Raw genomic sequence first — 25,202 nt, 5'->3', positions numbered from 1 at the left:
ATTTCCTGTGGCTGCCATAACAAATTGCCACAAACTGGGTGGCTTAAAACAACAGAAATACATTCTCATTGCTTTGGAGACCAGAAGTGCAAAATCAAGGCATTGGCAGGCCCTTGCTCCCTCTGCAGGCTCTAAGGGAAGAGCTTTCTTTGCCACCTCCAGCTTCCAGGGGCTCCAGGCATTCTTTGGCTTGTGGCTGCGTCACTCTAGCTCCTGCCTCTGTCTGCATGTGACCTTCTCCTCTGTCTTCTCCCCTTCTCGTCTCTTAAACAACACTTGTTGCCAGGTGCAGTGGGGCATTCCTGTAGTCCCAGCTACTCGGGAGGCTGAGGCAGGAGGATCGCTTGACCCAGGAGTTCTGGACTATAGCGCACTGCGCCGATCAAGTGTCTGCACTAAGTTTAGCATCAATATGGTGACCTCTTGAGAGCAGGATGACCAAGTTGCCTAAAGAGGGGTGAACTGGCCCAGGTCAGAAGTGGAGCAGGTCAAAACTCCTGTGCTGATCAGCAGTGAGATTGTGCGTATGAATAGCCACTGCACTCCAGCCTGGGCAACATAGTGAGACCTGTCTCTAATTTAAAAAAAAAAAAAAGCCGGGCCCAGTGGCTCATGCCTGTAATCCCAGCTCTTTGGGAGGCTGAGGCGGGGGTATCACCTGAGGTTGGGAGTTCGAGACCAGCCTGACCAACACGGAGAAACCCCGTCTCTACTAAAAATACAAAAATTAGCCGGCATGATGGTGCATGCCTATAATCCCAGCTACTTGGGAGGCTGAGGCAGGAGAATAGCTTGAACCTGGGAGGCGGAGATTGCGGTGAGCTGAGATCACGCCATTGCACTCCAGCTTGGGCAACAAGAGTGAAACTCCATCTCAAAAAAAAAAAAAAAAAGTTAAAGGTGCTTGTCATTGGAGGCCAAGCACAGTGGCTCACGCCTATAATCCCAGCACTTTGGGAGGCTGAGGCAGGTGGATCACATGGGTCCAGGAGTTCGAGAGCAGCCTGGCCAATATGGCAAAACCTTATCTCTACTAAAAATACAAAAATCAGCCAGGCATCATGGCACGTACCTGTAATCCCAGCTACTCGGGAGGCTGAGGCAGGAGAATCGCTTGAACTTGGAAGGTGGAGGTTGCAGTGAGTTAAGATTGCACCACTGCACTCCAGCCTGGGTGACAGTATGAGACTGTTTTAAAAACAAACAAACAAAAACTCCCGTGCTGATCAGCAGTGGGATTGTGCCTATGAATAGCCACTACACTCCAGCCTGAGTAACACAGTGAAAACTCTGTCTCTAATACAAATTTTTTTTTTTTTTTTGAGACGAAGTTTCACTCTTATCGCCTAGGCTGGAGTGCAATGGAGCGATCTCAGCTCACTGCAACCTCTGCCTCCCGGGTTCAAGGATTCTCCTGCCTCAGCCTCCCAAGTAGCTGGGATTACAGGCTTGGGCCACCATGCCTGGCTATTTTTGTGTTTTTAGTAGAGATGGGTTTTTTTTTCCTTTTTGAGACGGAGTCTCGCTCTGTTGCCCAGGCTGGAGTACAGTGGCGCGATCTCAGCTCATTGCAAGCTCCGCCTCCCAGGTTCACGCCATTCTTCCACCTCAGCCTCCTGAGTAGCTGGGACTACAGGCGCCCGCCACCACGCCCGGCTAATTTTTTGTATTTTTAGTAGAGATGGGGTTTCACCGTGTTAGCCAGGATGGTCTCGATCTCCTGACCTCATGATCCGCCTGCCTTGGCCTCACAAAGTGCTGGGATTACAGGCATGAGCCACCATGCCCAGCCAAAAAAATTTTTTAAAGATATTTGTCGGCCGGGCGTGGTGGCTCACGCCTGTAATCCCAGCACTTTGAGAGGCCAAGGAGGGTGGATCACCTGAAGTCAGGAGTTCGAGACCAGATTGACCAATATGATGAAACCCCGTCTGTACTAAAAATACAAAAATTAGCCAGGCATGGTGGCGGGCACCTGTAATCCCAGCTACTCGGGAGGCTAAGGCAGGAGAATTGCTTGAACCCGGGAGGCGGAGGTTGCAGTGAGCCGAGATCGTGTCATTGCACTCCAGCCTGGGCAACAAGAGCAAAAACTCCATCTCAAAAAAAAAAAAAAAGATATTTGTCATTGGATTTGAGGCCACCCCAATCCAAGGTAATCTCATCTCAAGACTCTTAATTACATCTGCAAAGACCCATTTCCTAAATAAGTCAGCATTTATAGGTTCCAGGGAATATATCTTTTTGGTGGGCCACCGTTCAACCTGCTACAGCTGTGCTGGAATCAGATGAGCTGGGGGGCAACCAGCAAATAACCTTGACCCCTTGGAGTTCCGTTGTATCTGCTTGTCTGTAAACGGGAGGATCTGCATAGCTGGGGCCGGGCTGGGTCCATCCCTGCTTGGTGTGGTCTCCGCAGCGTCCTTGAGACCCGTCCTGGCCCACGTGGCCTGGGGTAACTCCCATGTCACTGTTCCTGCCCCTGGGATGGGGATGTTCAGCCTTCCCCCACCCCCAGGCAATGGACTTGTGAGGACCAGTCCTAGGGTCTGGCTAGTCAGCCCGGTTCATCCTTGGCACATGCCCCCCGAAGTGCATCTCAATGTCACACCTTAGGGACAGTTCCCACGTTTGTCCTGGTCTAAGGTTGGAAAGCTTTGGAAACATTCTTTCTATGACCAGGACAGTTCTGAAAGCAGAGTTAGCTCAACTCCATACCTCTATCAGGCCACCAGAACACTTTGGCTCCATTGCTAAATTTGTTAATGCTTCTGGTCACTCACTTCTTCCACATAATATTATTGGGCAGCTTCTCTGAACCAAAACCATCAGTAGATTCTGGACTTGGTCCCTGTCTTCCAACAGATCACATTCTAGGGAGGGCATGAGCAGGGCTGGTGGGCTTCTCTAAGGAGGTGACCAGGCCTGGAGGCTGGAGAGGGCCTGGGCTGTGGAGGTCTTAGGAACCAGCTTTTTATTTCTATTATTATTATTTTTTTAGATGAGGTCTCACTCTGCTACCAGGCTGGAGTGCGGTGGTGCAATCTCGGCTCACTGCAACCTCTGCCTCTCGGGTTCAAGGGATTCTTGTGCCTGCCTCAGCCTCCTGAATAGCTGGGATTATAGGCGCCCACCACCACGCCTGGCTAATTTTTGTACTTTTAATTGAGATGGAGTTTCACCATGTTGGCCAGGCTGGTCTTGAACTCCTGACCTCAAGTGATCTGCCCACCTCAGTCTCCCGAGGGGATTACAGTGCTGGGATTACAGGCGCGAGCCACTGTTCCTGGACTTAGCTAGCTGTCTTAACAAAGACCTGGCCATGGGGCTGGATGAGACAGGGTGGCCAGGGCTGTGCCTGCTTCCCCTAGAGTATCACTGTGCTCATTTGCCATGTACTTGGGCATCCTGGCCAGACCTCATTTGGAAAAAGGAGTGCCAACTTACAAGAATGGTAATGGGAGCCAGGGACAGTGGCTCACTCCTGTAATCCCAGCGCCTTGGGAAGCCAACATGGGAGGCTCGCTTGAGCCCAAGAATTTGAGAACAACCTGGGCAACATAGTGAGACTCCATCTCTACAAAAAATAAAATGTTAGCTGGGCGTGCTGGTGTGCACCTGTAGTCCCAGTTACTGGGGAGGTCAAGGCGGGAGGATCGCTTAAGCCCAGGAGGTGAAGGTTTCACTGAGCTATGATCGTGCCACTGCACTCCAGCCTGGGCAACAGAGTAAGATGCTGTCTGTGTTTTTGTTTTCTTTTTTATGAGGTGAAGTCTCATTCTGTTGCCAGGCTGGAGTGCAGTGGCACGATATTGGCTCACTGAAACCTCCAACTCCTTGGTTCAAGCAGTTCTCCTACCTCAGCCTCCCAAGTAGCTGGGATTAAAGGCATGCGCCACCATGCCCAGCTAATTTTTGTATTTTTAGTAGAGATGGGGTTTCACCATGTTGGCCAGGGTGGTCTCAAACTCCTGACCTCAGGTGATCCACCCATCTTGGCCTCCCAAAGTGCTGGGATTACACCGCGCCCAGCCTATTAAAAAAAAAAAAAAAAAGCAAGAAAGAAAAGAAAGGAGATGGGGTTTGAAAATTGGGTCTGCAGGCAGTGAGAGCCACAGAAGGGTGCAAAGCAAGGGGCTATGAGTCACCCAGAGCTCTCCTCAGGGATGCCTCAGAAGCCAGTGGGTGGGTGGGATGGGGGCAGAGCAGCCTCCCAGGTTTCACCTTCCCACCCCACCCTGCAGGAGGAGAGAGGCTCCATTGACAAAGCGAGGCACTTCCTGGAGTCTGCTGTGCCCCTGGCCACGGACCCCTACAGCTGTGCCCTGACTACCTACGTGCTGACCCTGCTCCGCAGCCCGGCAGCCCCTGAGGCACTACGCAAGCTCCGTAGCCTGGCCATCATGCGAGGTAGGTGTCCCTGGCCCTCCCCAGAGGCCACAGCGTCGGGAAGCCCACTGTGGAGCCCGGTAAACAACTCATGAACGTATTTATCAAAACTGACGAGTCATGTAGTCCCAGCTACTCAGGAGGCTGAGGCAGGAGAATTGCTTGAACCCGGGAGGCGGAGGTTGCAGTGAGCTGAGATCGCGCCATTGCACTCCAGCCTGGGTATCAGAGCAAGACTCCGTCTCAAAAACAAAACAAAACAAAACAAAAAACTGATGAGTCGGCCAGGCGCGGTGGCTCACGCCTGTAATTCCAGCACTTTGGGCAGATCACTTGAGGCCAGGAGTTCGAGACCAGCCGGGCCAACATGGTGAAACTCCGTCTCTCCTAAAAATACAAAAATTAGCTGGGTGTGGTGTCAGGTGCCTATAACCCCAGCTACTCGGGAGGCTGAGGCACAAGAATCGCTTGAACCCAGGAGGCAGAAGTTGCAGTGAGCTGAGATAGTGCCATTAGAAAGAAAGAGAAAGAAAAGAAGGAAAGAAAGAAAGAAAAGAAAGAAAGAAAGAAAGGAAGAAAGAAAGAGAAAGAAAAGAAAGAAAGAAAGAAAGGAAGAAAGAAAGAGAAAGAAAGAAGGAAAAGAAAGAAAGAAAAGGAAAGAAGGAAGGAAGGAAGAGAAGAGAGAGGGAGGGAGGGGAAGGAAGGAAGGAAGGAGAAAGGGGAACTGACGAGACTCCTTTTGCTCCTTTGTCAATTGCTTTGTTGATTATAGTATTCATTCATTATCGCATCTGCTAGTGACTTTATTTGAGGAAGTGGCTTGTCCAAGTCACACCAGCCCCAAGCATCACTTTCCTTGCCTGTGAAATCTGGGATGCCAACCCCTTGGGAAGGGGAGTTCTCAGGGAGGGATCCCCAGCAGAGAATGCATCCCCCGCCTCCGGCCAGGCTTCCTGGGAATCATCCCAGGACAGGGGTGCTGGGAGACAGGGGAGGGTTGGGTCTGGCTTCCACCCTTCCCTCCACTTGCTGTGTGAGCCCTGGAAAACTTTTTTGAGCTGTCAGTCTCCCCACCTACAAAATCATCACCCACTGGGACTCCAATCCCTGAGCTTTGACTTTCTCAGAATGCCCCCAAACTTAGTCTCCTCCCACTTCACCCAGACCTCCCCACTCCACCCCTACCCCCAGCAGCTGCACTGGGGCCCAGACAGGTTTCTCTGCTTAAGTCATTAAGATGCCACCTGAAGAATTGTTTTCATTGCTTCAGAAAGAAAAAAGTTTAAAGAGGATCCAGGGATGGAGTGGGAGGTGGTGATGGTGGGCTGGTTTCTCTCTGGATTTGAGAGTCTTTACACCTCATGTGAGCTCAGAATCCTTGGAGCCTTTTTCTTTTCTTTTTCCTTTTTTTTTTTTTTTTTTTTTTTTTTGAGACGGAGTTTTGGTCTTGTTGCCCAGGCTGGAGTGCAATGGAGTGATCTCCTAACTCACTCTCCCAAGTAGCCAGGATTACAGGCATACACCACCATGCCTGGCTAATTTTTTGTATTTTTTAGTAGAGATGAGTTTCTCCATGTTGGTCAGGCTGGTCTTGAACTCCTGACCTCAGGTGATCTGCCTGCCTCAGCCTCCCAAAGTGCTGGGATTACAGGTGTGAGCCACCGTGCCTTGCCATTCTTTTTAAATTATTATTATTTTTTTATTTATGTATGTATTTATTTATTGAGACAGTCTCACTCTGTCACCCAGGCTGGAGTGTGGAGTGCGGTGGCTCGGTATTGGCTCACTGCAACCTCTGCCTCCTGGGTTCAAGCGATTCTCCTGCCTCAGCCTCCCGAGTAGCTAGGATTACAGGTGTGCACCACCACACACAGCTAATTTTTGCATTTTTAGTAGAGATGGTATTTCACCATGTTGGCCAGGCTGGTCTTGAACTCCTGACCTCAAGTGATCCACCCACCTTGGCCTCCCAAAGTGCTGGGATTACAGGCATGAGCCACTGAGCCTGGCCAGAATCTTTGAGCCTTTGCAAGTCGAGTGTGGCTGCTTGGGCACTAAGTGGGAACGTCAGGGGATGGATCAGTACCTGGTCAGGAGGGAGGCTATTGACTAGTGATGTCTGTGCCAGGAAGGGGAGGGGTGGCCATTGATTAGTGTGTATGCCGGGGTAGGGTTGGGTGGCCATTGATTCACGATGTCTGCCAGGGGCACAGGCAGGGCTGGGGCTGCCATAGGTTTGCAGATCTGAGATGGAGCCCCGAGGCCCTTCCTGTCCCAGCTGTCTTCCCCTGATACTCTTCTCCCCCTGGGGTCCCACAATACCTTTTCTTTAGACCCCATGCTTGGATGCGCTCCATGGGATGCCAGGCTACACACTGGGTGGGTTGTAGCTCTTGACCACTCCTTTCCTTGCAGATGGGTTCACCCACTGGAGCCTGACAAATTCCTGGGACGTGGACAAGGGCACATTCTTGAGCTTCAGTGACAGGGTCTCTCAGTCAGGTACTGGCCACCCCAGCTCCCGGGTGCCTGCCTTGGCCATACCTCCATGCACTGGGCCCATGTCCCCGTGTCAAAAGTCCCCAGTGGGCCTCTTCCATTGCAGTGGTCTCGGCTGAGGTGGAAATGACAGCCTACGCCCTTCTGACCTACACTCTGCTGGGTGACGTGGCCGCCGCCCTGCCTGTGGTGAAGTGGCTGTCCCAGCAGCGAAATGCACTTGGGGGTTTCTCCTCCACTCAGGCGAGCCGGGCAGGGCCAGAGGGAGGGGCTCAGGGCTGGATGGGTGGGGTCCCTGCAGTCCTTGTTTTGAGCTCTGAGGTGGCCAGGCAGTCTGGCCCCTTCTCACCTTATGGAGCCCCAAAGAGGGCAGGGGTTGGGGGTGAGGGACAGATGCCCCTGGATCCTCCGTGGGAGCCCAGCCTCTGCCTCTGGGGACACGCCAACCTGGCTGTCCTGAGGCCCCCAGTGCCATGGGTGTCTGCACTGGGTCCAGTCTCTATTCCAGCCCCGTTGGTGCCTGTTTCAGGCTAGGCTTCCAAGACAGGAGTCAGGGGACCACTGGCCAACTCAGGGTTGATGGCCGTCTCCTCGTCCATCCCCAGGACACCTGTGTGGCTCTGCAGGCCTTGGCTGAATATGCCATCTTGTCCTATGCTGGAGGCATCAACCTCACTCTCTCCCTGGCCTCCACTAACCTGGACTACCAGGAAACCTTCGAGCTGCACAGGACCAACCAGAAGGTTCTGCAGACGGCAGCGGTGTGTGTTCCTGGGACGAGGGTTTGGGGGTTGTTGGAGGAGGGGTCAGCAGGGCCTCACGGTGACTTCTGTCTCCAGATCCCCAGCCTCCCCACGGGGCTGTTTGTGAGTGCCAAGGGGGACGGCTGCTGCCTGATGCAGGTGAGGTTATGGGGAGCATTAGGTGATCTTGGGCTTGTCCTCCTGTGCCCCATTCCCTCCAATCACACAGTGGAACCCCGGGGACCCCCAGAGGGTTCTGAACTCAGCAGCATGCCAGACTGCAGGACAGGCTTTCAGCCTTCTAATACTGCCCAAGGCAGGTGGCCATGGGTCCTCTCAGGTGTGCCGCCCCCACCCCTGAGAGGGTCCATTTGACCCTCAGTCCAGGGATCTCTGACCCAGTGACTCAAGTAGATTTGCCTAAGGGCTCGAGGTCATTCCCCCTGCTGTAGCCTGGATTTAGCCCCAGACCAGGCTGGGGCAGGTGCATGTCACGGGTTCTGACTGGCAGTCAGAGGGCAAGTTTCCCGCGATGACTCTCGCTAGCCTCCATTTTCTGATCTCTAAAATGGGAGCCCAGATAACACCGTGGATGAGAGGGAGACCCCTAGACTCAGACATAGCTGAGCACAGCTCTGTACCCCAGATCCACAAAACTGGTCTGATGATTGTGCCTACACCCGCTTCGGTGATTTCAAGGCTAAAAGGAATAATGGTAGTCTCTGAAACTGTCATGGATGTCATTGTCCTCATAATTCTGGCTGTTCCCACCTCCCCACTGCCCTTTCTCCTCCCCTACCCTGCACCTGTTGTGGAGGGCCCAGGTCCCTAAGGCTTCATCCTCCAACACCCCCCAGATTGATGTCACCTACAATGTGCCTGACCCGGTAGCCAAGCCGGCTTTCCAGCTGCTCGTAAGCCTCCAGGAGCCCGAGGCCCAGGGACGCCCACCCCCCATGCCTGCCTCCTCAGCTGAGGGTTCCCGAGGAGACCGGCCCCCAGCTGATGATGATGACCCAGCGGCCGATCAGCATCACCAGGAATACAAGGTGATGCTGGAGGTGTGCACCAGGTAAGGCCACCTGCCCTGCTGGCGTGGGCATCCCAGGAGGGTGCAATGTGCGGAGCGGATGGCCTTCTGGGACCAGGAGGAGCTTCCGGCTCCAGGCACTCAGTGGTGGTTTTTGTTTTGTTTTGTTTTTTTGAGACAGAGTCTCGCCCTGTCGCCCAGGCTGGAGTGCAATGGTGCAATCTCGGCTCACTGCAACCTCCGCCTCCTGGGTTCAAATGGTTCTCCTATCTCAGCCTCCCGAGTAGCTGGGATTATAGGTGCCCGCCATCACGCCCAACTAACTTTTTTGTCTTTTTAGTAGATACAGGGTTTCACCATGTTGGCCAGGCTGGTCTCGAACTCCTGACCTCGTGATCTGCCCGCCTTGGCCCCCAAAGTGCTGGGATTACAGGCGTGAGCCACCTCGCCCAGCCAGTTTTTGAAATGAATGAAAGAAAAGTGAATGGACACAGAAGACTCCAGTATGGTTGGGGCGGGTGGGCCGGATGGGGACAGCGATGTGTGGCTGGGACACTGGTCCCTGCCCGATAACACCAGCACCAGGCCTGGTTTCCAAGAGTGAGCCTGGGACCCGGCCACAGTGGGTCCTCACCCTAAGAAGATGTTTGTTGCCATGGTGATGGATGCTTGTCACCATGGTGATGATTGGTGGGTGAGTGGTTGCCATGACACTTGCAGCCCATCAGAGCCGCTACCCTGGTAACGGCTGCCCTGACCTTGACTCTCAGCCCGAATGTGTCCAAGTTCCCCATCTCAGAAAGTTCTGGAAATCAGAGTCCAGCTTGGTGCACTCCCTGCAGCTGCAAGCTCCACTCTGAATGTCAGCTTCCTCTTCCTTGTCCCCAACGCCCTATAGGAAGCGCCTGGCATATTGCAGGCTCCAGAGAGAACCCAGTTACCTCCCTCCCCACCCCACCATGTTACAGAAGGAGAAACTGAGGCCAGAGCTGGGGGTTGGTTTCCCAGAGTCTCCTGCAGGGCGGCAGTGTTGAGCAGCCATGTCCAGAGTGGGGTCGCCAGCTGCTTCCCAGGCTGGGGACACAGAGTGAAGTCCAGGACAAAACACAGTGCCTAGTCAAGAGACCTGGTCAAGCCTAGAGCCCTTGGCAAGGCCCTTTCCTTCTGGCCTCAGTGTCCTTGCTGTAAAATGGGTTGACTGAGTTGACCGAGCCAAGGATGTGTGTGTCAATGGCCAGCCGGCCAGGCCCCAGGGCAGGTGGGACATCAGCTGTGTGGGCTCCAGGGGGAGAGGGAACCTTGAATTCCACCTCTGGGCTTGAGCTCTAGGGCCTCTCTCTCTCCCCTGTTGTTGGAAGGTGGCTGCATGCAGGGTCTTCCAATATGGCTGTCCTCGAGGTGCCCCTGCTGTCAGGCTTCCGGGCAGACATCGAGAGCCTGGAGCAGGTGAGGCAACGCCGGTGAGCAAAGGTGGGCAGGGATCTCTGAACAATAGGTAGGGCTTAGGCACCCAGGGTCAGGCTGGCTGGCAGTCCAGACCTTTGTAAAATGCTATGGGTATTCTTTTCTTCCCTCTCCCCCTCCCCCTCCCCCTTCCTGTCCCCCTCCTCCTCCCCTCTACCCTGTTTCTCTCTTTCTTTTTTTGACATAGTCTTGCTCTGTTGCCCAGGCTACAGTGTAATTATCCGATCTTGGCTCAGATTCCCAGTGGAGCCTTGAACTTCCAGGCTCAAGTAATCCTCCCACCTCAGCCTCCTGAGTAGCTGGGACTACAAGCATGTGCCACCATGCCCTGCTAATTTTTGTATTTGTGGCAGAGGCAGGGTTTCACCATGTTGCCCAGGCTGGTCTCAAACTCCTGGGCTCAAGCAATCCTCCCGCCTCAGCCTCACAAAGTGCTGGGGTTACAGATATGAGCCACCATGCCCGGCCCCTTTTCTCCTCCCCTTTCTGGGCAAAAATGGGCCATCTGTCTACTGAGGAGTAGGTGGGGTGGGGTGGGGGCTGCTCCAACAAGTAGATCTCCCATGGGGCCACTGTCACTATTATTATTATTGTTATTATTATTATTATTTGAGATGGAGTTTTGCTCTTGTTGCCCAGGCTGTGCAATGGCACAATCTCAGCTCACTGCAACCTCCACCTCCCCGGTTCAAGCGATTCTCCTGCCTCAGTCTCCTAAGTAGCTGGGATTACAGGCATGCACCACCACGCCCAGCTAATTTTTTGTATTTAGTAGAGATGGAGTTTCTCCATGTTGGTCAGGCTGGTCTCAAACTCCTGACCTTGGGTGATCCGCCCACCTCAGCCTTCCAAAGTGCTGGGATTACAGGTGTGAGCCACAGCACCCGGCCCACTGTCACTATTATAAATGCCACCTAGAACTTCAGCAAAGTTCCATGTGCTTTGGCCCTGGGTGGGGAGCCATGGGGTATTCTCAATCCACATTCTGCCAAGACCAGCTGTCACCCTCACAACCCTAAGAGAGACCAGTGCCACATCCCCATTTTGTACCGGAAGGAAGAGGGACATGGGGGTGGGGATTGCTGCCCAGCTCTGGCTGGGGGAGAAAGAGGACCAAGAAGCAAGAGGTCCAGGGGCCAAAGGAGGTCTGCAGTGTGGGGAGGATGGAACAGGAAAGCTGGGCCTATTGTCACCTCCCCTCCAAGGAGGCTTCACGGAGCACCAGGGGATGAGGATGTGGTCAATTCAGAGGACTTGGAGTGGGTGTGGGTTTTTTTAAAATCAAAAACTGGAAAAAAAAAAAATTCCAGGCTGGGAGGGGAACTTGAACAGTGCAGCTGAGACACCAGCAGGTGGCAGGGCTCAGCCGGGCGCCTCTTTGGCCACGGAGGAGCCTGACCTGGGCTTGGGGCTGGGTAGAGGGAATGTATAGGGAGGGGAGGCTTGTGCTCCGGGCAGGGATAGCCATCCTTGAGCGTCCTCTCCTGGGTGCTGAGAGGCTGGCAGGGCCTGGGGAGCACTGACCAGCACCCAGACACCAGCCCATGGTTAACTTGTGGGCAAGTCCAAGCATCCCACTGACCACTGCCCCCAGTGGATGGGAGAGGAAGCAAGTAGAGAGTCTGAGGACCCTGACTTCTGGCTTCCTCTGCAGCTGCTCCTTGACAAGCACATGGGGATGAAGAGGTATGAAGTGGCTGGACGCCGAGTGCTCTTCTACTTTGATGAGGTACCACCAGCCGGGGTTGGTGGAGGAGGCTTCCCTGGTGTGCATGTTGGTGTGGGTGCACCAGTCACTGCCTGGTGTGGCTCCCTGCAAGTATCTTGTACCATAAAAAAGATATTGGGGCCGGGCATGGTGGCTCATGCCTGTAATCCCAGCACTTTGGGAAGCCGAGGTGGGAGGATCACTTGAGCTCAGGGGTTTGAGACCAGCCTGGGCAACATGGCAAAACCCCATCTTTACAAAAAATATTAAAAAGTGGCCAGGCCCTTTGGCTTACGCCTGCAATCCCATCACTTTGGGAGGCTGAGGCAGGCGGATCACCTGAGATCAGGAGTTCAAGACCAGCCTGGCCAACATGGCAGAACGCTGTCTCTAGTAAAAATACAAAAATTAGCCAGGTGTGATGGCACGCTACTGTAATCCCAGCTATTTGGGAGGCTGAGGCAGGAGAGTCGCTTGAACCTGGGAGGCGGAGGTTGCGGTGAGCTGAGATTGTGCCACTGCACTCCAGCTTGGGCGACAGAGCAAGACCTGCAAGACCTTGTCTAAAAAAAAACAAAAAACGACACTGGGAGAATAAATTCCAGGCAGAGCTGGCCATGCTGACAGCTCTGTGCCCTCGGCTGATGGCAGTTGGTAGAAAAAGCAGGGAGGGGCCAAAGTGGATATTATCCATTTGTAGGAAGGAGTGAAGCATTGATCCATGCTACAGCATGGATGAACCTCAGAAACATGATGCTGAGTGAAAGAAGCCAGACACAAAAGGCCACAGAGTACATGATTCCATTGATATGAAATGCCCAGAACAGGCAAATCCGTAGAGTTGGAAAGATTTGTGGTTGCCAGGGGCTGGGGGAGTGGGGAGTGAGTGCTGATGGGGATGGGGTTTCTTTGGGGGAGAAAGAAACTGTTCTGTAACTAGACAGAGGTGATGATTACACAGTATTGTGAATGTGCTAAATCCCACCCACACATGCTCAGCCATGCGTGCACACACACAAAAAGGAGTGGTGTTTGAGAGGCCACCTGAGATGTTTTCCCAGTGGGATGGAAGGACCCAAAGAATAAAAAATGGGACCAAGGCTGGGCGCGGTGGCTCACGCCTGTAATCCCAACACTTTGGGAGGCCGAGGCAGGCGGATCACTTGAGGGCAGGAGTTGGAGACCAGCCTGGCCAACATGGTGAAACCTGGTCTTGATCAAAAATACAAAAAATTAGCAGGGTGCGGTGGTGGGCGCCTGTAATCCCAGCTACTTGGGAGGCTGAGGCAGGAGAATCATTTGAACCCAGGAGGCCGAGGTTGCAGTGAGCCGAGATCACGCCACTGCACTCCAGCCTGGGCAACAGAGCGAGACTCTGTCTCAGGAAAAAAAAAAAAGAAAGAAAGAAAAGTAAAAGAAAAAAAGAAAATGGGATCACGTTTCTTCTGTGTTTCACGCGTCCTGGGTATCCCTGAAATCAGCCAGTTCTGGGCCTGAGCTCAGCGCCCCGGGCCTCCTGGCCCGGGTCGAGCCTGCGCCCGCCGCTACCCCGCAGATCCCCAGCCGGTGCCTGACGTGTGTGCGGTTCCGTGCTCTCCGGGAGTGCGTGGTGGGCAGGACGTCGGCGCTGCCAGTCTCCGTGTACGACTACTACGAGCCCGGTAGGCCTGCGCGCCCGCACCCCCGGCCCGGCCTGGTCCCTAACGCGTCGCGCCTGCACTCGGTCACCCGCCACTCTCGTCCCGTAGCCTTCGAGGCCACTCGCTTCTACAACGTCAGCGCGCACAGCCCACTCGCCCGGGAACTGTGCGCCGGACCCGTGTGCAATGAGGTGGAGAGCGCCCCTGCCCGGGGCCCGGGTGAGTGCGCGGAGCCACTGCCGCCCCCCACCGCGGCCTGCCATACCCCGACTCCCACCCGCGGGCGCCGGGGAGGGCTCCCCTGGGGGCTTGGCAGAGGAGGGGCCAACATAAAGTCAGGAGGACGCAGCGCAGAGGTGGGCGGGCGTTCTGCCTGTACGGGGGAGGCGGGGCTGGAAGAGCGGTCAGTGGGGAGGGGCGTGGCTGGGGGAGCGGTAAGTGCGGAAGGGAAGTGGCTGGGGAATGGTCAGTATACTGGGGGCAGGGCCGAGCCAGTGAGGGTGTGGTCACTGTGGTGGGGATTGGGCCCAGTGAGTTGAGGGTGGTCAGTGTGGTGAGGGCGGGGCCGAGCGGCGAGTGGGGGGTGAGTGCGGAGCGTGCGGGGTTGAGGGCGGATGTGTTCAGTACGGGGGGCGGGGCCGAACGGGGTGGGTGTGGTCAGTGCGGAGGGGGCGGGGTTGAGGGTGGATGTGGTTAGTGCTGAGGGGATGAGGTTGCGGTGGGTGTGGTCAGTGCGGGGGGCGGGGTTGAGGGTGGGTGCGGTCAGTGCTGAGGGGCGGGATCTGTGGTGGGTGTGGTCAGTGCGGAGGGGGCGGGGTTACGAGTGGTCAGGACGGAGGGGGCGGGGTTGAGGGTAGGTGTGGTCACCGCGGAGGGGGCGGGGTTGAGGGTAGGAGCGGTCAGTGCGGAGGGGGTGGGGTTGGGGTGGGTGTGGTCAGTGCGGAGGAGGCGCGAGAGGGGCACGGGCTGTTGTTGCAGGGCGGCAGGGCGGCCCAGACAGGACGCCTTGCCTCCTTTCTCTCCTACAACCGCTTTTTAAAAATCTGTTTCTGTTTTTGTGAGTATTAGGCAAATACCTGCGTGAAATTCCATGAGGCCAGGGCTCAGGACCTCCCATTAACTGTCGCTCCCCAAGACCCACCGAGGGGGTAGTGGGCCCGGGCCCCAGGGACATCTTCCCCACCCCCAGGCTCTGTGGGGGCGCGGGCAAGGTGCAGGGTGGGGGTCCCCCGTGCCCTGTCGAGCCTGCCTCGTCCCCCAGGCTGGTTCCCCGGCGAGTCGGGCCCTGCCGTGGCCCCTGAGAAGGGGGCGGCGATAGCGCGATGTGGCTGTGACCGCGACTGCGGCGTCCAGGGGGACCCGGTGTGCGGCTCCGACGGGGTGGTCTACGCCAGCGCCTGCCGCCTGCGGGAGGCCGCCTGCCGCCGGGCCGCGCCCCTGGAGCCCGCGCCTCCCAGCTGCTGCGCCCTCGGTGAGGACCCTACCCCCCGCCTAGCCTCGGGGACCCCATCGCTGCTGCTCTGGGCCACGGATCTCCTCCCCTCGGCCCTTGGGTCCCCTCCCTCCACGCCCTCCCGACCGAGGCCCCCTTCCTTCCAGAGCAGCCGCTGCGGGCCTCGGCGTCCTCCACCTACGGGGATGACCTGGCTTCTGTGGCCCCGAGGCATTTACAGCAGGACGTGAAGCTGAATGGAGCCGGCCTTGAGGTGGTGGACTCAGACCCTGAGCCTGAAGGGGAGGCGGAGGACAGGTAGCAGCTGGGCCCAACCCAGAAAACAGAGACATAGGCTCAATATCTCCCCACCTCCCTCCCCTACCAACCTCCCCCGACGACCTGCCTCGACCCCCGACCCCCGCGCCCCGACCCCCCACAGGTAGTGGGAGTGACTCAGGGTCAGAGGCTCAGAGTTCCTGGGGACAAAGTGGGACATTCATCCTCTCACCACCCTGGCCCACGCAACGCCCACCAGCGCACGCGCGTGTGTGTGTGCGCGCGCGCGTGTGTGTGTGTGTGCGCGCGTGTGTGTATGTGTGTGCGCGTGCGTGTGTGTATGTGTGTGTGTGCGCGCGCGTGTGTGTGTATGTGTGTGTGCGCGCGCGCGCGCGCATACGGTTCAAGGATCCCTTATCGGAAATGCCTGGGACCAGCAGTGTTTCGGATTTCAGATTTTTTCAGATTTCAGAATGCTTGCATTATATAGTTAGCTAAGGTTCAGCATCCCTAATCTAAAAATCTGAAATGCCCCAATGAGCATTGCCTTTGAGCACGTCAAGTCGCTGCTCAAAAAGATTTGGATTTTGGAACATTTCAGATTTAGGATTTTTGGACTAGGGAAGTTTTGCCTGTAGTTAGCAGTGTGCGGTTTCCTCGTGGGCAGATTTGTGTAATCTCAACCATAGTCAACAAACAGCCCATCTGCACAGGATCCTTCCAGCTGCTCTTCCATAACTCATCTCTCCTCTCAACACCTGCAACCACGAAGCCATTTTTCCCCCTACCCGTCTGTAATTTTGTCATTTCGAGAATGCCAGGTAAATGGAATCAGAGTGGATAATCTTTGGAGCATGATTCCCTTGCATTCACCTGTGATGTTTCATGTATCCATAGTTTATTCTTTTTTTTAATCTGGGCTCACTGCAATCTCCGCCTCCCGGGTTCAAGCAATTCTCCTGTCTCAGCCTCCCCAGCAGCTGGGATTACAGGGGCCCGCCACCACGCCCGGCTAAATTTTTTTGTATTTTTAGTAGAGGCGGGGTTTCACCATGTTGGCCAGGCTGGTCTTGAACTCTTGACGTCAGATGATCCACCCGCGTTGGCCTCCCAAAGCGCTGGTATTGCAGGCATGAGCCACCGTGCCCTGCCTATTCTTTTATTTTTGAAACGAGATCTCACTGTATGGCCCAGGCTGGAGCGTAGCGGTGTGGTCATGGCTCACTGCAGCCTCGACCTCCTGAGCTCAAGTGATCCTCTTGCCTCAGCCTCCTGAGTAGATGGGATCACAGGCACACACTACCACCACGCCCAGCTAGTGTGTGTGTGTGTGTGTGTGTGTGTGTTAGAGATGGGGTCTCTGTATGTTACCCAAGCTGGAGTGCCATAGCTGTTCATAGACGTGATCATTGTGCACTGCAGCCTCAAACTCCTGGGCTCAAGCGATCCTCCCATCTCAGCCTCCCAAAGCTTTGGGATTACAGGCATCAGCCACTGTGCCCGGCCTGGAGTTTGTTCTTTTGTATTGCTGGGTAGTGTTCTATGGGTAGCTTTTCTATTTGGTTGGTGGTCTGACACAAGCCACTCCCCTCTTACCGCACGTGGACACCCAGAGCCCATCACTGTGGTCCACTGGAAGGGGAAAGGAGACAGAGTTGTGCAGTGCCAGGCCTGGGCCATGTGTCCCCCTCCCAGTTGGGGTTCTGCCATCTACATGAGGAGGTGGCAGCTGGCCTGAGCCCCGTGGAGGTGGGTTCAGGAAAGGGGTGTGGGGTCCCATCCCGAAGTCCTGGCAGCCCCATAGGAATCTTTCTCCTTCTCTCCTGGCCAGTCAGAGCGGCTTCTCTTCCTAACGGCTGCCCTGCTGAGAGCAGGACGACACCATCCGGCTGCATCCTGTCCCTATCAGCCTGTGACTCTGCCTGGTGCGTGGGCAGACCTCAGCCCAGGTGACACCTGCCTCTAAATGAACCCAAGGAACAGAATGGCAGAGATCTGCCCGTCCCTAGGATGAGACTCTTGGGAGCCAGGTGTGGGCTCAGCAGTCACCGGTGTGGTGCAGGGGGTCCAGCTGGAGGTCCCTTGGGAGATCCCCCACCTTCCCAGCTACAGCTGGAGCTCCAAGCACCCCAACCCCCCAGCCTTGGAGTTGGACATCATTTTCCTGGGGCCACGGCGGCTCCCACAGCCTGACATTCTGTTCCCGGGAGAAGAAACGTTCCCAGAAAGCACTCATGTGGCCAAAAGCCTCTTTCTGAGCAAACAGGATGTGGACTAAATTAGCAAAACATCCAGCCCGTGGGCAACTTCAAAACGGAACAGGCTGCCTTTCTCTGAAACACAAAGCCCTGGCCTCCCTTTGGGGCACCCAGGACCCCGAATTGCCCTAAGACTGTCCCAGCTCTCGAACCCTCTGCCTTCGCCCCCGGGGACCTCGGGCTCACATCACAAGGCCCTGCGGGGAAGCAGATGGCTCTCAGCAAATGCACTTTCAGCTTCTGGCTGCCTGGGCTGGGTGACCCCGGTGCTTCCTTACCGTGAGTTCCTGATGTCCTCGTGCCCAGAGGACCAGCCCATTCCCAGGGCCCCCAGCCCGAGAACCTGCCTGCCTTGGGGGGCCCTGCCAGCTGCCTGCCACCAGCACCAGCAGACTTTGATTCCCTTTTGTGACCCCTGGCACCTGCTTATGTCTGCATTTGCCCATCTTCTCCGGGGTGGTATTTATTTCAGCCAACACCGTTCAGCCCTGATCCCTGCCAGCACAGAGGCCCCTCGCTGCCTGTGAGGTCAAGGTCTGAGGCCACCCTGGCCGGTGGGTTCCCCACCCCTGGCCCCCATCACCCTACAAGCGACAGGCCCTGTGGCTCCTTCCTCAGCCCAAGGCCCGGTGCCCAATTGCTGTAGAGGAAGTTGTAAGATAAAACCTCATCTCCAGGGTCACGGCCGGGCCTCAGCCTCCTGCGGGCAGCGGGAACCTGGAAAGCAGCACCCAGAGTGCCAGCCCGTTCCACAGATGGGGCCAGACTCCGGCCCCTCGGAGACATAGGGGCAGGATGGTGGGGGCGCATGGGCCAGGGCTTCTGAGCCCCGTCTTCATCTACAGCCCAGCCTTTCAGAGTGGTGGGAGGAGGGTTTATGGATGTCAAACACCTGCACCCTGAGATAATCCTACAACCACATGCAGTTGTGGGACCACAGTTTGGTCCTGGGGACTATTCATACACACACCCAGCTTGTGCCTGTGGTTAACATCTCAGAAAACGCTAGTAAATGATCACTCCAGGATATTGACACAAATACATGTTACTGATCTTACTCACATGTTCTGGGTTGCACATGAACTTTGTGTGTGCGTATGTGTGTGTGCATGTGTGTGTCCCGGGCACCTGACACCCTCAGCCCAGGGCTGCCCAAAGTTGAGCTGATCAGACACATAGACCCAGTGAGGAGCCCAACAGTGGCCCCCCACCCCTCTGCCTTGCCCCCATAGTTCATGCCCCAGTGGTCTTTGAAACTGCCCTGTGCCACTCCCTGGAGTGAGCAGTGGTGTCTGTGTGTGTGTGTCTGTGTGTGTGTGTTTGTGCACCAGGTGCTGAGGCTTCTCCCCTTCCCCACACACCAGCTGTGTCCTCCGCAGACACTGGCATGGCCCCTTGTGGCCTGTCCCGTGCAAGGCTTACAACTGGCTGCCGACATCCTGGCAGAAGGAAGTTCCAGGTCTGCAGCACCTGAACCCCCCAGCACACACTGTCCACCCCCACCCCCCATTGTCCCACCTTGTCCCTGGTGACATTGACAGAAAGTGAAAAGAAGGATCAGCCTGCAGGTGAGAGGAGGGAAGGCGAGGGTCCCCAGCAGTCGGGACAGCAGGAGGCTGAGCCATGCTAGTGATGGGTTTTGGGGAGCAGAGTTGGGGGTGCTATTCTGGTTGCTCAAGAGACATCCCAAAGCCAGAAGCTGGTGGGCATGAGAATGGCCAACCAGGATCTGAGCCTGGTGGGGCCCCAGCATTGGGTACTGGGGATGGGGTGCCCTGAGCCTCCTGGGCAGGAACTTGCAGTGAGTCTCCGGGGAAGGCAGCCCCAGCCCCAGCCCCATCTCAGTGCGTCGTGGGCTGCATCCAGCCCAGAAAGCCGAGCCAGAGAGGCTGGCAGGCCCAGGAAGCAGCGTTTGATCCTGTTTCAGATTCCTGGGCTGCCCTGACAAAGTGCCACACGCCAGGCAGCCTAAAACAATGAGAGTTTATTGTCTCACAGTTCTGCAGGCCAGAAGCCCAAGGTCAAGGTGATGGCAGGGCTGGTTCCCTCTGGGGGCTATGAGGGAGAGCCCGTCCCAGGCCTCTCTCCTGGCTGCTGGTGGCTGCTGGCTGTGCTTGGCGTCTTGGCATCCCTTAGTTTGCGTCCGTCCGCATCACTCCCATCTCTGCCTCTGCCGCCACATGGCTTTCTTCTCTGTGTGTCTCTGTGTCCTCTCCTCTTATTTTTTTTTGGAGACAGAGTCACTCTTTCGCCCAGGCTAGAGTGCAGTGGCACCATCTCAGCTGACCGCAACCTCCGCCTCCCAGGTTCAAGCAATTCTCCTGACTCAGCCTCCCCAGTAGCTGGGACTACAGGTGCCCACCACCACGCCTGGCTAATTTTTGTATTTTTGGTAGAGATGGGATTTCACCATGTTGGCCAGGCTGGTCTTGAACTCCTGGCCTCAGGTGATCTGCCCACCTCGGCCTTCCAAAGTGCTGGGATTGCAGGTGTGAGCCACCGCACCCACTATCTCTCGTCGTCTTTTTTTAATTTTAGTTTGTTTATTTTTGAGACAAGGTCTTGCTCTGTTGCCCAGGCCGGAGTACAGTGGTACAATCATAGCTCACTGCAACCACAACCTCCCAGGCTCAAGTGATCCTCCCGCCTGTGCCTCTTGAGTGGCTGGGACTGTAGGCACGTGCCACAATGCCTGGTTCATTAAAAAAACTTTTTCGTGTGGAGATGGGATCCCCCTATGTTGCCCAGGCTGGTCCCAAACTCCTGGCTTCAAGCAATCCTCCCATCTTGGCCTCCCAGAGTGCTGAGATTACAGGCGTGAGCCACTGCACCTGGCCTTCACTTTTCGTCTTTTTAAAATTTAATTAAATTAATTAATTAATTAATTAATTTAGAGACAGGCGCTCACTCTGTCACGCAGGCTGGAGTCCAGCGGCGCAATCTCGGCTCACCGCAACCTCTGCCTCCCAGGTTCAAGTGATCCTTCTGCCTCACCCTCCTGAGTAGCTGGGATTACAGGCGCCCGCCACCAAACCCAGCTAATTTGTGTATTTTTGGTAGAGACGGGGTTTTACCATGTCGCTCAGGCTGGTGTTGAACTCCTGGGCTCAAGTGATCCATCTGCCTTGGCCTCTCAAAGTGCTGGGATTACAGGCGTGAGCCACCAGGCCTGGCCTCTCCTTATCTTATGAGGACACCACCCACACTGGATGTAAGGCCCGCCCTTCTCCAAAGTGACCTCCACTAGTGACAGTTGTAACAACCCTATTTCCAAATAAGGTCACATTCTGCGGTCCCGGGAAGGACGTAAAGTCGGGGAAGGGACCCTGTTCGACCCAGTACGACCTTCCCCACTTTTTGTCACTGGAGCAAAGAGGAGTGGGTGCCCATGCCCCGGCTGCCGCCTTCCGCAGAGGCCTTGGAGGCCACGGTGTCCCCCGGCGACCGTCGGAAGAGTCCTGCCCGCACCTTGTCCCTGAACTCGGCTGACACGTAGTAGTAGACGAAGGGATCCACGCAGCTGTTGAGGGTGCTCAGCGCCAGGCTAGGCACGTAGGCACCATAGAGGTTGCCCCAGGCACTGGGGCTCGGGTCCGAGTAATGCAGCAGCAGCAGCAGGTTGCTGGGCACGAAGAAGGCCACGGCGGAGGCCAGCACCACTGCGGTCAGCCTCAGCGCGTGGCCGTAGCGCCGGCCGCTGGCCGCCAGCGTGTGCAAGGTGGCCCCGTAGCACAGCAGCATGGCCAGCAGGGGCAGGAAACAGCCCAACAGCGCCAGGCAGGTGAAGGCCGGTTGCCAGTGGGAGGCCTGTGCGTCCAGGGGCAGTGCGTCATGGCAGAGCACGCGATCGGAGCGCGCCAGCCGGAAGGTCTGCCGCTGCAGTGTCAGGGGCAGTGCCAGGGTGGCCGCCATGAGCCAGGCAACCACGCAGAGTCCAAGGGCCAGGCGCCGGCCACGCAGGGCACGGGCCCGCAGCGGGTGCACCAGGGCCAGGTAGCGGTCCAGGCTGACGGCGGCCAGCAGCAGCACTGAGCCATACATGTGACCGTAGAGTGCGGCCGTGGCCAGGCGGCAGGCGGCCTCCCCGAAGGGCCAGCGCTGGCCACGCAGGTGGTAGGCGACCCGCGGGGGCAGCGCCAGGGCCAGTAGGAGGTCAGCAGCCGCCAGGTTCATCAGCAGCACGGTGGAGGGCAGCCGAGGTGCCCGCGTGGCCAGCACCCACAGCGCCAGCCCGTTGGCCGGCAGCCCCACCGCCAGGACCAGCCCATAGAGGGCAGGCACCAGCCTGGTGGGGACCCAGCCCAGAAGCAGTGCCCGTGAGCTGTCCGGGAGCTCCAGGGTGTCACTGTCATTGGCACAGACTTGGCCTGGGTAGCCGCGGGGGGCAGGCAGGATTGAGGGCGTGCTGTCTGAGAGAGAGAGGGGACATCAGTCAGCCCCTGCCTCGGCAGGTGACAAGAAGCAGCAGGGAGGGAGGTGCTCAGAGCCTGGAGTCTGCCCTGGTGGGAAACAGCTGGACATGACACTCAAGGGAATAGCCCAGCCCTATGGGGTCAGAGACGGGATGCAGAGTGGGCTGGGCTGAAGCCCACAACTTCCCAGCTTCCCCCTCCCTAGCTCCGGACTCCCAGCTCCATCTCTGATGTAACCCCATCTCTGCACCCCAAAGCCAGGACCACTCACCATCACCACCTCCGGTGCTCCCGCTCTCGTCGTAGACGCTGGGGGTCTGGGTGCCGCCAGACAGGCTGAACCCCAGCATCAGGGGCCACAGGAGCAGTCGCCCCCACATGACTGTACTCAGGCTGCTCTGGGCTGTGGCCTCAGGCTTCCTGCCTCGCCGGACCCTGAGCCCCAGCTTCTGGAGCCTGGGCGGATGAGCAGATCGAGCCGGTGGAGATAAACCAGGAAGGCTGCCCCTGCCCCCGCAGACCCACCAGGGCCGCTTGCCAGCCAGCCCGTGGGAGGACTGGAGTGTGGGTTTTGGAGACCGGGCTGCCCCACGTGGCTATATCCAGTGTGGCGCCTCCCTGGGACCCAGGTGCCAGGCCAGCAAGATGCAGGGCGGGGGGTCCCAGCTGCAGCCAGCAGCCCCAGTCCCTGGCCAGCCCAGGAAGCATCTGCGGTTCAAGTGGCCACTTCCTACCAGCCGGTCACATCTGCAGCCACTGTTCTCATGACAGCCCTGTACTCACCCCAATCCCCACGCCCATCATGGGCTCTGGGCCTTTCCTGAAGTCACCCCCCCCCCCACTTCCTATCTCTGGTGAGCAGGATAAGAAGAGCCCTGCTAGGCCGGGCACGGTGGCTCACGGCTGTAATCCCAGCATTTTGGGAGGCCAAGGCAGGCAAATCACCTGAGGTTGGGAGTTTGAGACCGGCCTGACCAACATGGAGAAACCCCATCTCTAATAAAAATACAAAAATTAGCTGGGCTTGGTGGCAGTCGCCTGTAGTCCCAGCTACTCAGGAGGCTGAGGTGGGAGAATTGCTTGAACCCAGGAGGTGGAGGTTGCAGTGAGCTGAGATTTTGCCACTGCACTCCAGCCTGGGCAACAGAGCGAGACTCGGGAAAAGAAAAAAAAAAAAAAAAAAAAAAACAACCAAGGATGGGCGCCTCCCAGAGGGCAATATCAAGAGTCCCTTCAGACCCCCAGAGCAGCATGAGCCCAGCGTCAGGGACTCTGGCTGAACCTCGAGAGCCCCTCAGCATCCTCGGCTGACCCCATACTCACAAGGCACCCCTGTATGAGTGCCTCGCTTCACTCTTGCCCAGGGGACACACGGGCAGCTGTAGGGGAGACAGCGATGCCAGGGACAGCACCTGCCGAGGACCGGGGGGACTTCGGGGTGTGTGGCTCGCCTGCTCTGACCTCTGATCCTGAGTGAGGTGGCCAGGTTGAAGGGTCCCCAAGCCAGCCTCCAGGGGGCCTCCCTCCTCTAGCCCCAGCACATCCCCACTCCTGGGCACTATCGGATGGGGGCTCATCGGGCAGATGAAGAAACTGAAGCTCGGGGGGTACCCCTTCCCTCTCCTGCACAAGGCCCCTCAGTGTTGTCCCTCCCTGCCTCAGAGAGGCCTCAACCTGTCGTGCCCTGGGGGAGTCTGGTATGGGTGGTTCTGGCCCCAGTGTGCTCAGCACTGGGCTACAGGGGATGGGGGACAGGGGTTGGGGGGGTCTGGGAGCAGGAGGGCCTAGTTGGGGGCCATGAGGATTGGGGAAGATAAAATGAACTAGGGATGGGGGAGGGAGGGGTCCAATGTGGCCGTTTCCTGCCTGGGGGAGCCCTAATCTCATCACACACTTGAGCACTCGGGGATCAGCCAGGAAGTGACTGAGCAGAGTCTTGGACAGAGTCAACGCCCAGCTCCAGGAGGAGACACTGAAGCCTGGAGAGAGTCTAGCCAGGGCAGGGTCTCAGAGGCCCTGCTCCCATTTCTGGGCAGTTTCCATGGCCACCAATGAGAAAATCAGCTTCACGTCAATGACTTGGGGAAAAAGGTGGCTGAGGACACACCCTCAGCACACGGAAAACCCACGCCTGGGCTCCCCCCTCCACCGTCTTCCCTGTGAGCAGAGTGGGAAGCTGTGCAGGGGAGGCTGGGCACACCGGCAGTCCGGTGATGCTGGGGCAGGGTGGTTTGAAGATGATGCATCAAAATAGTGATGCACGACCGGGCGTGGTGGCTCACGCCTGTAATCCCAGCACTTTGGGAGGCCAGGTGGGTGGATCACGAGGTCAAGAGATCGAGACCATCCTGGCCAACATGGTGAAAACCCGTCTCTACTAAAAATACAAAAATTAGCCAGGCATGGTGGCGCATGTCTGTAGTCCTAGCTCCTCAGGAGGCTGAGCAGGAAAATTGCTTGAACCCAGGACGCAGAGGTTGCAGTGAGCTGAGATCACACCACTGCACTCCAGCCTGGGCAACGGAGCGAGACTCCGACTCAAAAAAAAAAAAAAAAGCCAGGCACAGTGGCTCACACCTGTAATCCTAGCACTTTGGGAGGCAGAGGCGGGTGGATCACCTGAGGTCGGGAGTTTGAGACCAGCCTGACTAACATGGAGAAACCCATCTCTAGTAAAAATACAAAATTAGCCAGGTGTGGTGGCATATGCCTGTAATCCCAGCTACTCGGGAGGCTGAGGCAGGAGAATCACTTGAACATGGAAGGCAAAGGTTGCGGTGAGCCGAGATTGTGTCATTGCACTCCAGCCTCACTCCAGCCTGGGCAACAAGAGTGAAACTCTGTCTCAAAAAAAAAAAAAATAGTGACGCACATGCCCTTATACTCAAGGGTTCCATGTCTAGGAATTTCTGCCAGACACACTCACAGGAAGACGTCCTTGGGAGGATATCCACACAGCAGCACAGAGCAGGGAGGTGCCCACCAACAGCCCCTCCCCGGGAACAACACGGCAGCACGGGCTGTCAGGGGAACCCCAGCAAGCGGAGGTGACGATGACATTGCCCCTGTCAGGCACAAGCTGTACCCAGGCGAAACTGCCCAGGTACTTCCCAGAGGATGCCGGGCGCGACAGCTTTGGAGGAGAGGAAACCATGTGTCTGTCTTGTACTGTTGGAGTTTTCTGTACACTGTGTTACTTTCCATAAAAACTTTTTTTTTTTTTTTAAGACGGAGTCTCGATGTCGCCCAGGCTGGAGTGCAATGACGCAATCTCAGCTCACTGCAACCTCTGCTTCCTGGATTCAAGCAATTCTCCTGCCTCAGCCTCCCCAGCAGCAGGGATTACAG

General features: G+C 56.7%; 2 protein-coding genes across 7 annotated transcripts in view; one reads left to right on the top strand and one right to left on the bottom strand.

The window, feature by feature from the left end:
- CPAMD8 (C3 and PZP like alpha-2-macroglobulin domain containing 8) overlaps positions 1 to 18,503 on the top strand; it is a 138,247-nt gene extending 119,744 nt beyond the window's left edge. For 3 of the 6 annotated variants that reach the window (XM_054539883.2, XM_054539886.2, XM_054539890.2), the window contains 13 exons: positions 4,245 to 4,410; positions 6,805 to 6,891; positions 6,995 to 7,131; positions 7,494 to 7,649; positions 7,728 to 7,790; positions 8,489 to 8,703; positions 10,020 to 10,107; positions 11,780 to 11,854; positions 13,389 to 13,494; positions 13,582 to 13,692; positions 14,735 to 14,944; positions 15,073 to 15,223; positions 17,016 to 18,503. In XM_054539883.2, the coding sequence (XP_054395858.2) occupies positions 4,245 to 4,410; positions 6,805 to 6,891; positions 6,995 to 7,131; positions 7,494 to 7,649; positions 7,728 to 7,790; positions 8,489 to 8,703; positions 10,020 to 10,107; positions 11,780 to 11,854; positions 13,389 to 13,494; positions 13,582 to 13,692; positions 14,735 to 14,944; positions 15,073 to 15,223; positions 17,016 to 17,037 (1,587 nt within the window). In that variant the 3' untranslated portion in view covers positions 17,038 to 18,503. The other 3 variants (XM_054539884.2, XM_054539885.2, XM_054539888.2) reach the window with 3 other exon arrangements.
- A 908-nt stretch (positions 18,504 to 19,411) lies between these two features.
- On the bottom strand, positions 19,412 to 22,234 carry F2RL3 (F2R like thrombin or trypsin receptor 3). Its single transcript, XM_003779089.4, has 2 exons — positions 22,126 to 22,234; positions 19,412 to 21,851 (listed from the first exon to the last, which is right to left on the bottom strand). Exons 1-2 carry the CDS (start codon positions 22,232 to 22,234, stop codon positions 20,803 to 20,805), a joined length of 1,158 nt encoding a protein of 385 aa, XP_003779137.3. The 3' UTR covers positions 19,412 to 20,802.
- Between the last annotated feature and the right edge of the window lie 2,968 nt (positions 22,235 to 25,202).

This window comes from Pongo abelii, chromosome 20 (assembly GCF_028885655.2).
Source record: "Pongo abelii isolate AG06213 chromosome 20, NHGRI_mPonAbe1-v2.0_pri, whole genome shotgun sequence".
In the NCBI taxonomy this organism is placed as follows: domain Eukaryota; kingdom Metazoa; phylum Chordata; class Mammalia; order Primates; family Hominidae; genus Pongo; species Pongo abelii.
This window is presented reverse-complemented; position numbering and strand designations above follow the sequence as displayed.

Coding starts and splice junctions, on each gene's coding strand:
- F2RL3 (XM_003779089.4), bottom strand. CDS start 22,234: ATGTGGGGGCGACTGCTCCTGTGGCCCCTGATGCTGGGGTTCAGCCTG. Junction 21,852..22,125: donor GAGCACCGGAGGTGGTGATG/GTGAGTGGTCCT, acceptor TCTCTCTCTCAG/ACAGCACGCCCTCAATCCTG.